Source organism: Phaseolus vulgaris, chromosome 2 (assembly GCF_000499845.2).
Source record: "Phaseolus vulgaris cultivar G19833 chromosome 2, P. vulgaris v2.0, whole genome shotgun sequence".
In the NCBI taxonomy this organism is placed as follows: Eukaryota; Viridiplantae; Streptophyta; class Magnoliopsida; order Fabales; family Fabaceae; genus Phaseolus; species Phaseolus vulgaris.
This window is the reverse complement of record NC_023758.2, coordinates 39,751,342-39,765,595: the sequence shown is the minus strand read 5'-3', so window position 1 is coordinate 39,765,595 and position 14,254 is coordinate 39,751,342. Positions and strand designations below refer to the sequence as shown.

General features: G+C 29.7%; 2 protein-coding genes across 2 annotated transcripts; one reads left to right on the top strand and one right to left on the bottom strand.

Annotated features, from left to right (window-relative positions):
• The first annotated feature begins 3,559 nt into the window (after positions 1–3,559).
• Positions 3,560–5,471, top strand: LOC137812009 (dof zinc finger protein DOF3.4-like). Its single transcript, XM_068613880.1, has 2 exons — positions 3,560–4,872; positions 4,962–5,471. The coding sequence occupies exon 1, from the start codon at positions 3,908–3,910 to the stop codon at positions 4,847–4,849; it is 942 nt and encodes a 313-aa protein (XP_068469981.1). The 5' UTR covers positions 3,560–3,907; the 3' UTR covers positions 4,850–4,872; positions 4,962–5,471.
• Positions 5,472–9,317: 3,846 nt separating this feature from the next.
• LOC137812008 (uncharacterized) lies at positions 9,318–13,997 on the bottom strand. The gene is made up of 4 exons (XM_068613879.1): positions 13,783–13,997; positions 13,604–13,705; positions 10,515–10,717; positions 9,318–9,887 (listed from the first exon to the last, which is right to left on the bottom strand). The coding sequence occupies exons 2-4, from the start codon at positions 13,691–13,693 to the stop codon at positions 9,632–9,634; spliced, it is 549 nt and encodes a 182-aa protein (XP_068469980.1). The 5' UTR covers positions 13,694–13,705; positions 13,783–13,997; the 3' UTR covers positions 9,318–9,631.
• Between the last annotated feature and the right edge of the window lie 257 nt (positions 13,998–14,254).

The window sequence follows — 14,254 nt, the reverse complement described above, 5'->3', positions numbered from 1 at the left end:
ACACATACTCAATGACAAAAGAATCATCTCACCAGATACAATGTTATTAAATCACTATAAAAAAATCATTAAATAAAAATTAATTTTAGATTAGTTATCATATTAACTAAATTAAAAATCAACTTATAAACTAAAAAAAATTATTAATATCTAAAGTAGTTTTTATTATTAATAAAGATTTATAAATTAGTTTTTAAATATTTTATATTCTAAATTGGTCTCTATTAGTCTTTTAGATACTAATTTAAATTATTTTATAATTTTTTTATTAATAATAGAAACCACTTTAGATACCAATAATTTTTTAGTCTCTAACATATTATCTAATTTTTATTTATTTTTTATTTTTATAAAAAACTTTCATGTTAGGCATCACTATGATACTTGACATCTTAACTAGGCTGACACCTTAAGTAACCACAATCATTTGTCATCACATGAAAAAAATATTATTAAAAAAATAATAATAATAATATAGTGAATAATTATTTTTGGTTTCTAAATTTAGTTACTATTTAATGATTTTTATTTAATGATTTTCTTGTAGTGACTATAGTCACTTTCCATTATTAATTTAAATTTATAAATATTTTAAAATAAAATTAAAATTTATGAAATTATTAATTTAAAATTTGGAAAATTTTGTTACTCTTGATAAAGTAATAAATAATGTTAATTTAATATATTACTTATTAATTTTTATTATATATCTCATTAACTTTATTATTTTTATTGTTATCTACTTTTTTCTTTTTAGTTTTCTCTTTGCTATTATTTATTTAATCCATGCTTACAATGTGCAAGTGATTTCATCATAGTCTTGTAAAAGCAAAAGATAATCCAAAATTATGAAAATGATCAAATTGACAAATGAGAAAGTGTACTTACGTCACATATATCCATTTCTAATTAATGAAAAAGTATTATAGTATCTACAAATCTTCTTTTACATTAGATATTTAATACTATACTTATTATTTGTGTGCTGGTTAAGTTAGAATGTTCTACAATTATATATTTACATATAAAAAGTATTTTGTGTTGTTGAAGATACATTGTTATAATATATGGAATTATTATGATAAAAAAAATTCAGGAAATTAAATAAGAAATCTAAAACTCATTCAAAAATCAGTTAAATTAAAATATAAACAAATATTTCTTAATTAAAAAATTAAATTTTATATTTATTTGATATCCAACTTTTGAAAAAAATATTAGGTATTTAAGAAAAAAAGCCTGTCCCTAAAAATCTAAAAATTATGTAACCCTAATTTTATATGTGAAAAAGCATTTATTTATATCAATGCTGGATTTTATAGAAAATATATTATTATGGCTAAGATTTTTCATTTTATTGTATATAAATTATTTTTCTATTTTAATTACAAAATTTATGATAGTGATGAGAGAAGAGTAACTACCACCTCTACAAAAATGTAAGTATACATATTTTAATAATCTTCTATTGTACTGTATATTATTATAGATTAAACAAAATAACAAATGGAGTATTTTATTATGTATTGAATTATATATTAATATAAATGATATATTGTTATAACTATTATAAAAAAAATCATCTAAAAAATAATACACTTATTTTATTTAATATATATTTGAAATGAAAATTAATATAAATTTTAAATTTTATTTTATTAAAATAAATTAACATAATAAAAATGCAAACAAAAATCTATGCCACTTTGTATTGTTACTATAAATAATAATATATAAAGGGATTCTTCCCTTTCTTATACACAAATCATTCTCATATTTTATCTTTAATAATGTCTTAAAATCGGAACACAAAACTTATAAAGAAAAATTAATGACGAGAGAGAAATTTAAAAAAAAAAAAACTACAAATACATATATTTTATTTATCTTCTACGACCAAATAAAAACATTTCATTATAGAATACTATAGAATATATGTTAATATAGATTATATATTATTAATATAATAAAAAAATTCACATAACATACATATATTTTATTTAATACATTTAAAATTAGAATTAATATAAATATTAAATGTATTGATTAAAATAAAATATCGTAATAAAAACATATATACAAATTTACGACAACAATATGTTTTCACTAATTACATAACAAAGGTAATGAAATGTCTTTGATCCTTATCTTTTAAGAAACTCTGGTTATTTGGTAATTAACAAGTATAGTTTTTAACCTGATATTAAAAAAAATATGGCAAATAGTGCAGTACTAACAATGTTCAATAAGGTAAACAAAGAAAAACACCTAACTATAATATGGTAAAATTTGCATTACATTTTTCATTTGTTTTGTTTATTTATTTAATGCATGAGGTATTGAAAAATAAAAATTGAATGAAAGAATTAGAGAAAAAAATAAAAATTATACATCTTGTATGGAAAGAATGTAGTTATATATGCTTACGGATAATTGAAAAAGAAGATTGTATTACCAAAATAATGAGAAATTTGTGATTATATATGTATTAATTTATGAAATGGTAGCTTGAAACTCACATTTCTGACAAGTTCATGTCATATTGTGAAAATCAATTTGGTTTCTGCAACACTTTGGAGATTCGTTGACAAAATTCAACTGCCGACTGCTATTGATTATTGATCCATTGCATCTGAATTTTTGTGTTCAGACATTCAAAATTGACAACACCTACTTATTCAAAAACTTCACATTCCATTCTTTCCACTATATATATATTTAGGAACATGTGTCTATTACAAAGGACAAATTCATGAGACTAATATTTTATGTCATTCTGCTACTGTACTGAAATAAAATCAGAATTGTATCTTCTATCAATTAATTTTAATTAAGAAATATATAGTACAATTTTGTCTCAACATATAATATATTGCTTAAATATTATTTAGTATTAAAAGAATGCGATAATAGTAATACAAATAGGGTGAGATGGTTGAAGAATCCTCCTTTTGAAGAGTTGGAATTATTTGACTGAGTGGTTGTGATTTCTCTGACCATCAAACTGTGTTGTAGTTGCCTAATTTTCTTTAAATAATTTCCCCAACTTCAATTATCCAATCCAAACAACTCCTATGTGTGTGTGAGGACCACAACCCTTTTCATTTTTGGTGTGTAGCCAACATATTATGGGTGCAGAAATCAACACTCCAATCCATAGACATGAAATGAAACTCAACACGTGCATGCAACACATAACATAACCCAATGTTGAAGAGTGAGATCTTAGGAACAAAACATAAGATTATTGGAGTAAATTATGTAAGTGTTTGATGGTGTTTGACAACTGTTATTAACCTTAGAAGGAATCATTGGCCCCACTCTTACAAAAACAAATTTAGCCCCATCGACCGTACTCTATTTCTTCTCTTCTTTTCTTTTCTTTCCCAACTTTCTATTTTCATTGCTGCCCAACTCTATCTAATTAAATTATTATACCATCATCATGCACGCACATCTACGTTCATTTCACAACACAACCCAACGGCCTATAATCCTCCACGTGTCAACCACCCACCTTCACCTTAAGGGTTAAGCACTTCACTCTCTTTCCCATTCTATAATAGTAGCAACTCACAACAAAGAAAACTGAACTCGTAGGTTATTACCAAACACTGCATTCATTTTTATAGAACTACCCCCACAAACACTAATCAAACCCTTCACCACACACAACCTTCAACTCATTTTTAATAACATCATAAATACCCTTTAGATATCGACATCTCATAAAAGACATGCTCACTCATGCTTATCACCTTCATACGCCTTTCTTCATTCCAGTGAACAACTCCAAATACCTCCACACCCTTTCTCCTGTAACCACCATTCTCATCCTCTTCTTACTTATCCTCCTTCAAAGGGTTCTAAATTTTCACGGTTTGATAGATCTTAGTGCTTTTAAGCCATGGGTTTGAGTTCTAAGCAGGTTTCTAGCAGTGGACTTGATTGGAAACAAACCTTGTTGGAGGCTCAGGACTTGGAACTCCCAAAGCCTAATCTCATGAGGAAACAACAGCAGCAGCAAACTCAGCCCTCGGAGTCTTTGAAGTGCCCAAGATGTGACTCTGCCAACACCAAGTTTTGTTACTACAACAACTACAACAAGTCTCAGCCTCGCCATTTCTGCAGGGCTTGCAAGAGGCACTGGACTAAAGGCGGAACTCTACGAAATGTTCCAGTAGGTGGTGGAAGGAAGAACAAGAGGGTCAAAAAAACAAACACTCCAACACCATCTTCCACCACTGCCACCACCACCCCGACCACAGCCACCCCTTCTACTTGCACTACCACTGTCACAAACTCAATTGGCAACATGGATGCTATGCTGGGTAGTAGCCACCTGACAATTCATACTCCTCTTGCAGATGATCAGAAAAACATGGCTTCCTCTCTCTACCAAGCTCTAATTCGTCCACCACCTTTGCTGCTACAACAGAATCTGATGAACGCGAGAGACTTAGACGGCAAAGATTTTGGTATTGGTATTGGTAATAATGGTATCTTCCCGAGTTCAACTTTGCCTCTTACTCATCAAAGCCAAAGCCTACTCTTCCCTTTCTCAACCTCGAGCGGTTCTTTTGACACCAACCCTTGTTCGGTGTCAACCTCTCTGAGATCATCCAACGTTTATAACTATGGGGAGGAGTTTAAAGCAGTGGAGGAACCAACCATCAACAGTACTGCTATTGTGCCTAGCACAGGTGGCACTAACACACAGCCATGGGAGATAGCAGCAACAGGTGGTCTTGGCTTGGGAACTTCAAACTATTGGAACTGGGAGGACTTTGATTCATTGGTCTCTACTGATCTAAAAGATCCTTGGGATGATTCTGACATCAAACCCTGAGACCAAACAATAAGCAACACATGGTACTGGTAGTGTCCATAGATTAGTTATTTAATTAAATTGGGGTGTTTTGTGTTTCATACAGGTTAGTAAGTGGTCTTGTTTTTTTCAGATGAGGCATATTCTGTGCTGGTCTTTCTGCACCTGTAATTCTTTCAAACAGAAGTATTTGGAGCTGTCATGTTTTAGTTTCAGCTTCAGCTTCAAGCAAAGGGTTCAAAATTCCTGATTAGTTGTAACCCACTCTGTTTGCCTCTTTGTTCATCTCTCTTATCATTTTCTCTAATCTCTAATAAAGTGGTGTATTAATGTATGCAAGTAGTCTAGCATCATTTATCAATATAGGATTTTTATCTCTATTTTTTTAGAGTTTTCTGAGTCCTTTGTGATGGGAGTGATATCGATATGGGGTCTGCTCCAGCACTGCTGAACTGACAGAATGTGATTGGAAGATTCTTTGGACATGTATATATCTTGTAATGATATTGTCATACGGATTTTATTGCTCATGATTCATCATCACCACCACCAATTCTTGAGAATCATTCTTTGATTTTGGGAATGAAAGAATTTTTGTTGTACATTAATTTATTATATTATTACTATTATTTTTATTATTCTATTCCTATCTTATGTTTCTGGATCATGTCTCTGTGGGCTTTAAGTTCACATGGTGTTTTCATCCTTGTTCCAATTTAATAGAATAGTAAACAGTGTACGGTATCTTGGGCCATCATATTTTGTAGGCTTTGGTTCTGATTAATTGTCAGTTTCTTATATTATTGAAGAGCTGTGGAACACCAGTAGACCCCCTTTAGCCACGAGGTTTTAACAAATTGAGAGTTTTAAAGTGTTGTTGAATGAAATTTAGATCTACCTTGGAGCAATCCACGAGTGTGATTGTTGTACATTTGAATATTTTGATTCATTGGTAAACACTGGGAACTTTGTACTTTATGCATGTGAGGACTGAGCTTAATCAGCAGCCACAATCATGATGGTGGGATACGCATGCGTTTCCCATATATTCTAACTATGGCCTAGAAAATATTGAGCCACCTTGCAAGTTGTGACAGTAAACGACGCCACAACTCCCAGTCTTTCTCTTAGCCACCTAAAATCTTACTAACTCCTACTGCTGATTTGGAAAAAAACCAATAAATTGAGCCACTAAGTTCTACATGATTTTCCACTAAAAATCTCATCAAGCATAAGGTCAAAACATAACTTATAAATATCTTATAATAAGAACTAAACTATAAAGAATTATTGAGTTACGACTGTGGACTATATCACGGGTTTAGCAGATTTGATTTCTAAATTAACAATGTAAAACCATCTTACAGTTCCAATGCCCATAGTCTTATTTCCTCGCAATTTTGTACTTGTACTGTTTGTACAAATATGTTTATTTTGGAAGTTGAAGTTGATTGTTTTAGAGACAGTTAAGGAAGTTGGTGTAAGCATATATCATCCACCCTTGAAAAGCATTGTATTTTTATTAAGATGTGTATTTGGCCTAAAAAGTTATGGATTCCTTACTCTGCTCTCATAATAACTAGTATGATCAAAGCCAACCAAGACTGCAAAAATATAACTAGTAAATGAGTATTGAAGTGAGTAAAGATTTACATAGGACCACTCCAGACTCATGCAGCAGCCATGTGTGTAAAAGTTAAAGTTATTGTGTTTGAAATGAGTTGTGTTGTGTGTAAATACAGCATTGTTAGTTAAGACATGTTAAAGACAGCATAGGGATTTGAAGAATTGAGGAGGGGTGGCAGTGAGTCAGCAAATGGGTTGTGAAGGTTGAAGTGCAAAAAAGTAATGTGATGAGGTCTTGATTGGTGACTAGAGAGATGAAGGTAATTGAATGGTGGAATAGGTACACATAATGACTAGGGCAGTTAAAAAGATTGGACCATTTTGATAAAACACTACTCATATCTATCCCTTCCCTATCCACTCTTTTTCTCATCCTATAGCAGAGCTGCCTCTTTCTTTCTAATGCCCAAATGGGGTACCATCACCACCCCCAAAAGGAAAATACTATTATTATGTTAATTGTTAATGTCTGTTTCTTTTATTATTTAAAAAAAAAACTTATTATATTTCACCACTTATCTTCATAATATAAAGCAATTTGTAATTAATTTTGTAAGTAATCAATATTTTTCCTCAAAATTTTAGATTAATTTTCTTAATTTAGTATATTATATTACATTTGTATTGCTTTATAACTTTATTTCATATCATTAATTATTTTAAAGCACATAAAAATATAATTAAATATAAGGGTATTAAGCTATGTAGCACAGACACAAACACTTATACAACATGAACACGGACACAGAGATACGTAAAATCTCTAAAATGTAGGACACAGAGATACGTAAAATCTCTAAAATGTAGGACACGGGAACACGGATTTATATATTATGTAACTATGAATTATATAAATTGACAATAAATATTTATGTGCACAAGTATGTTTCAGATTATTTTTTGAAGCAAAAAGATGTTTTTCATGACTGGTTCACAAGGATTTGTTTTTATTTTTATAATCATAATAACAATTTATACAATAAAGTTTGAATTTTTAGAAAATTAATGTATTTTTCCTTTTTAAAATTGTGTTAGAATCATACTATAATTGTCATAAGTCTAACAAATACTTTTTGAATTGGACACTTCACGGATACGTGTGTCCTACATGTGTCATACGAGTGTTGGTGTCCGATACGAATATCGGACATCGACACGCCATTTAAGAGAAGTGTCCGAGCTTCATAGGTATTAAGTTTATATCAAAGTAATGATAATAAAAATAATAATAATAAAAGTTTATATTAAGTTAATATTTTACCTTTACTTTTTTTATAACTCTATTTTATACTTTAAATTCAACAATGGAATATGATTCAAACATAACAAATAGTTAAATATGTTGTGATTCTAGGTAGATGGTAATATCATATTTCATTTGTTTTGTTTTGATTTTTATTTTCTTATAAAAAAATTAATAAATACAGAGATATAAATAAAACATAATTTTTATATCGATCAAATATTATTTACGAGAACGGGTATAATTAAATTTAATCAGCTTTCATCCCTGAATAGAAGCTATATTAGTATCTAGATTTACATTCTTAAACTAACAACTGAAACTTATTCTTTTATATTCACTTACACAAAATCTATGAGCTAATAATGTTCGAATTTTAAAACAGTCATAAACATTATGAAAATAACATGAAAAGGAGGTTCGCACACAATTTAAAAAGTAGCAAAAAAAATATTTTTAGATCTTTTATAATTTCTCGTGACATTCACTTTTTAAGCAATTTTCACGATATTTATTACACTTTTATAAGTTTCAACATTAATTGGGATCTATAAATTTCATATAAATTAATATATAACAAGATAAATTTCATGCAAATTGGTTAACAAAAAAGGTTCAAGAACTATGTCCAAAATTGAAAACAACCATTTATTGGAAAGAAGAACATTAACTCAAATTGAGTAATAAAAAAGGAAAATAAACCTTTTTAAAAGTAAAATACCAAAACAAACTTTAGAAATGATAAATTACTCTATATGTCCCTGAACTACTGGACAGTTTTTAACTAGTCCTCTAATTTTTTTTTTTAATTAGATCATTGAACAATTGTATTTGTTTTTTAGTTGGATCTTCCATTTATAATTTTGATTCCAAAGAAAGAAAACTGTCAAAAGTGAGGGGATTGCAGATCAATTTCCTGGATGCATGCTTGTAGAAGGTGTTATTTGAGATGCTAACAAATTGAAAAAGGTCACAACAGTACATACATATCAGAAAAATCATACAAGCTTTTATAGAAGAGAAATTCTTAAAATATTCTTTTATTAGGTTTAGTTAAACATTTGTATATTGGTTTCTTAACTTTTTAGAGCTCTTCCTAATGAAGTTAAACTTTAGCTATTATTTTTTAAAATATATTTTAGTTCAACTTCTCTGTTATAATTAAAGTCAAAAACAACCTTAATATCTGAGTTTTGACGTTAATTTGGCTTTAAAGACACATGAAGTTCAGCAACCAAATTAGGTCATGCTCAATAATTTTATTACAGACAATAGTCTTCCATCATATTTACTGTCAAGTGAGATTAATTTACAGCATGACCAATAATTATAGAGGAGTGGTGTAATTTTCTTTCATGACATGACACTATATTTTTCTAACAAATGAGAAACGTCCATTTAAGTGTAAGTTTAGTGAAACTCAAACTTTAAACCTATCAACAACAACAAGAATAGCTATCAGTTTCCTACAAAATATTATCAGTTATAATCTGATTCAATTCATAGTTCTCAATATATCTACACTAAAAAAGAAAAGTGTTTCTTTTACACAACTCCATTGGCCACTTTAGAAATACAAAGAAAACGTTTTGATATATAAACCCTCCAAGAGATAATGAATTAGGCAACGTGAAACTATTATATTTTGTAATACAAAAAGTACAACAATTTGATTCCTACTTTATGCAAAAACTTGTTGAAGCAATAATTGTGACATCATCACAGACCAGAGACTAAGGTAAAGATGTATGAGCCGCAGCGCGAGGCAGCACCTATTGTGACATAATTGAAGAGTGAAGAGGGAGGAAATAGTTAAGACATTGGGTGGTTTTTCAACCAAGGTCCATAATAATTTACAAGTAGGCTTTCACATCCACTAGCGAGGTAGCCAACATAACATTACAAACAATTTCAACAAAACACTACAACTGCTACTACAAATTGCCCATCCTCACACCACTGTCTCGAGCATAGGGAGGGGGACCATTATTAGCTTTTGAAAAACTAACGTAGTAGAGCTCCGAGGTTATGCCTGTCAAAACAATGAAGGCTGCTCCTGCTGCGAACACCCCCTTCCTCAAGGTCTCACATGAAGGGGCTCTCTCTCCCATCAGATCACGGTACTTGGTGTGGTATGCATTCCTCACTGAACCCGCAAGCAAGCACGAAGCACCAATGATAAATGTCACCCTGGATCATGCATGCAACAACAACATTGCACATTTTACAATTCTGTTGTGTTGTGAACAAGGGAAAACATCATACCAGGTCTTCTACGTAGCCTAATCGTTACCTCATGACACGTCTGTCTTTTTTGAAGTCAAACAGTATCAAACGCTTTTTATTACATTATTTTTGTCGGTTTAGACAGTTAAGCCAATTCCTCTACAAATACATTTGAGGTGACACTTTCATATGGATGGACACATGCTGATATTCATCTTTCGACATGTAGAGAACTTATTTAAAAATATAATATAAAACATTAAAAGTTACATATGCTGTGTATGTGTTATGTCTTGTGTTTCATGATTGTGATCTACTTTAATTTCGCTAATAATGATGATGTGGTATTTTTCATTTTGTTCACTGATTTCAAATTTGTGTGCTGGAAACGGTAAAAGCAATGTAATTATAATAGTGAAAGACTTAGAGAAGCGAAAATGAGATGGTATTTATATAATTTATCAGAGAAAACATAACAATTCCTTAAAACTAAATAGACCAGTTGATTCTGTGAACTGAAATAAAAAGATAATTTAGAGAAAACATGTAAATTTGTGTTTGAAAGAGTAGGGTCCAAAAATGAGTACATACCAACTAGTGATGAACAAGCAAATTGCCCATGATCTGGATCCACTGGGTCTCATAGCTTTCCCACAGCATAGACATCTAGTGACAACCATAATGATCACTTGACTGGCAACTAGGATGAACAATGACCCCACACCTAGGCCGGTTGCAATGTCAGAGTCGTATTCACAGTACTTTCTTCCCGCACTGTCTTCAGTTAACGAGGCCTGTCAGAGCAACAAATAGTTACACTTCAAGTATTCCAACACTGCAAAAATTGTTTCTGCTTTTTACTTCTCATCCCATCTCAACTTCTCACCTTACTATGCAAGGAAACAATACAGCAGGAGAAAATGTTGAACTAGTACCTATTAGTTTTCTGTACAATGAAACACTTTAATCAATACGAACTTTGTTTCCCTCAAATCACAAATAATGCAACTTGGAATTGCCGATGCATTGCAACAACTAACGTAGTTAATGCAAATAACAGTAGCTTTTCACCCTATGGAATGGTGTTGTTGGAAAACATTCCTAAAGTTTTGCTTTCCATTTTCTAGAAGTATAATTCAGGATCCAACATGAGGTAACATTGAAGAACAAGTTCTTTCAACTGCCAAATCTTTTGAAATGAGAGTAACACTCCCACGTTGACTTGAGACCAGAGAGATTAGCTATGTTTGGAAATAAAGGAAAATTAAAATTCCACATCTTTGAATAATATAAAGAGATTCTCAGCTCAAAAATAGCCTCTTTACAGTTTTGTTGTACCATAGTAAAAAACATAGGATTCATGTCTAAAACAAAAATTATAGTCTAAGAAATACAAAAAACAAGATTAAAGTGTTTCTATATGATTTGGAAGTTATTTTTGTAAATTACCTGGAAGAGATTTTAGAAATAAGTTTAAACAACTTACAAATATATCGTAAGTCTTTTAAATACTCACACAAGTGCTTCTGTCTTAAAATAAGTATAAATAAGCCTTTCCAGACAAGGCCGAATCTTTTTTAAGTTCATTAATTTGGTATTTTTAGTAGCATCTCTATGGTGGAAAGATGAAGTAGAGATAATAAATGACCTTTTGAATATTGGAGTTAAGTGGTAGATTGCAATAAGTAAAAATTAAAATTCTCTACAAAAAAGTATAATTTATTTATAATGTAATAGCAATATATAAATTGCATATGATCTCCATTTCTTTTCCGAATTGAATACACAAACAAGCCATTTGGAAGCTTTTAAAGTTAAGGCTATACAACTTGTGCTTGCCTTATTTACTAACCAGGTTTAAATATGAACTTCCCCTTGTTTGTTTAGATAAATAGAAGAGAGTTTGTTTATATAACCAAACAACAGATAAAACAAAAGCTTGTGTTGTAACTCAATAACTTGTTCAATGATGTTCTAATGTACTGTCCCTGAAGTTCATCAAATGCAACTTAAATGGAATGGCCCTTCATAAGATCTTGTATGCCGTCATTTCTCAGTTTTAAACCTATCATAGTGCAAAATCAGCTATATATCACTTGTCTTTTTGTTTTTATAAGGTAGTGTTTGGTAATGTGTCAAAATCAGATAGAATTTGACACATGAGTTTGATCTGTTTTATACCTAATACGTTTTATCTTAGAAATAGAATAAAACACATAACATGTGGTTATAAAATGGTACATCTTCATTCCACTTAAAAGGAGAAAAATGAAATAAAGGGAAACATAGAGTGTTCCACTCTGTTCTGTTGTGTCCATGAGCCAAATGCTACTTTAAAGTTTCTTAATAATTAAGTATGAGATATTTCAAAGAGAAAAAGAAGTCTTGGAGGCAAAGATATGATGTGGAGAGGATTATATAGAATTGTAATGTATTGTTACAGATCACATTCTGCTTTTCTAGGCATTGATTTCACCTTCTCATAACATAACCCTTTCTGGTTTAGATCTATACTCAGTAATCTAAGCCAACTTTATATTCTTAACCATTAAGTATAATAAGACAAAACAGTTAATATCTCCAATATATTTTCTTCAATTGCCTAACTACTGCTTCTAATTATCTTATAAGTCTTCCTACCCTTTTGAGCATGTATAAGTTTTTTCATTTTCAAAATGTTAGAACAATAAATGTTTCATTATTATACAATAATGACCAAGATCAAAACATAGTATCCTTTTGGTGAATGTCAAGAGATAGTGAATACTAACATCATCACTTAAAACTTTACATATATATAAATACAAATTAATCATTATCATTTTTCTTGCTTATATATAGGGATGTATTTGAGATAACTCTTTTCACAGTAGAGGTGAGAAAGGTAAATCTAAAATGTATAATTATAAATAATCAAACTTAAAAGTTTTTAAAATTGTATAATTACACACAACAATAAGATTTAAGTATGTTTTTAAATCTTATAAAGCAAATGGGTTTTAAATTTGGTCTTTGTAAAAAGTTAATTTAATTTCTCAAGAAGTTAGAATCATTGTTTTTTATTATTATTAGGCGGTCTTTATTATGTAATTAAATATTTGGTCTATCTCTAAATTTTTTGAGCCCAAAATAAATATTTGTTTATCTATTTAAAATTGATATTAGAGACGAAATAATAATTTTATAATTTAAATGGGTAAAAAATAAATTATACAAGGATAATTCATTTACAGTTAAATTTAACGAAACCAAAATCATACCAGTCCCCCAATTCCAAATCAATAATCTTTTCAGTCAGTATATAATTAAAAATAATTAATACTAAAGAGGAGAAAGTATTTTATAAGAATTAAAAATCTGTTTAAAAAATATAATATGACATTTTGTAAAAAAACTCACATTATTTGTGTTATAATTGCATGATATAACAATACCTGAAATCAAGGAAAACTTAGCCAAGAGAGAACAGACTAAAAACACAGTGAATTTATCTGATCTTTTCATAAAAAAATAAGAACATCATTATGAACTTCTGGGAAGACCAATAACAAAGAGATATTTTGAACTGAATTTATAATAGCTCTTTATCAAAGAAGAACACAGAAGTAAACGAACTAAAAATCCAGATATGAGAAGAAAAAAGGGTATGAATGAAGAAACAGAAGAAGAGAGTAACTCACAGTGTTCCTCCTCTGTTCTGCAGCAACAGCAAGAGCAAAAGCAATGAGATCAAACACAAATACCGCCGCCAATAACAGAGATGAAGCCATAACTCAATATTTCTTCAGAAAACAAATTAGTTAAAGTGAGAAAGATTAAAATATTGTAAGATTTATAATAAACAGCAAGAGAAACGCACCAGTATGCTTTGATTTTGATATGAGAGTGATTTTTCCTTGTCTTGAGAAGCAAATGGGAGCAGACCAAAGAAGCAAAACCATTAAAGTATGTAACTTTTTGATGCATTTTTAAGCTTTCTGCTGTTTTAATTTAATTCTCCAACAGCGCCAATCTTTTATTATTCAGTCACATCTTCTATACATATTTAAAAATTCAATTAATATAATATGTCTCTACACTTCATTTAAAATTCATTGAACCTAAATAAATGTAAAAAGCTAGATTCATCAATTATAAAATGCATTAATTATAAATAATAGTGTCATATTTTGATTTGCTTCTTTGCACAAGTGTTTAGTTTAAATATTTGGTGCCTTTGAATTTAACAATAATTTTATGTATAACTTTGCTTCACACGTAAATCAAGCAAAAAATTTGTATAGATTTTTAATATTGGTTTGAGGGTATAGTGGGGTTTGTGCTGTCAGGAT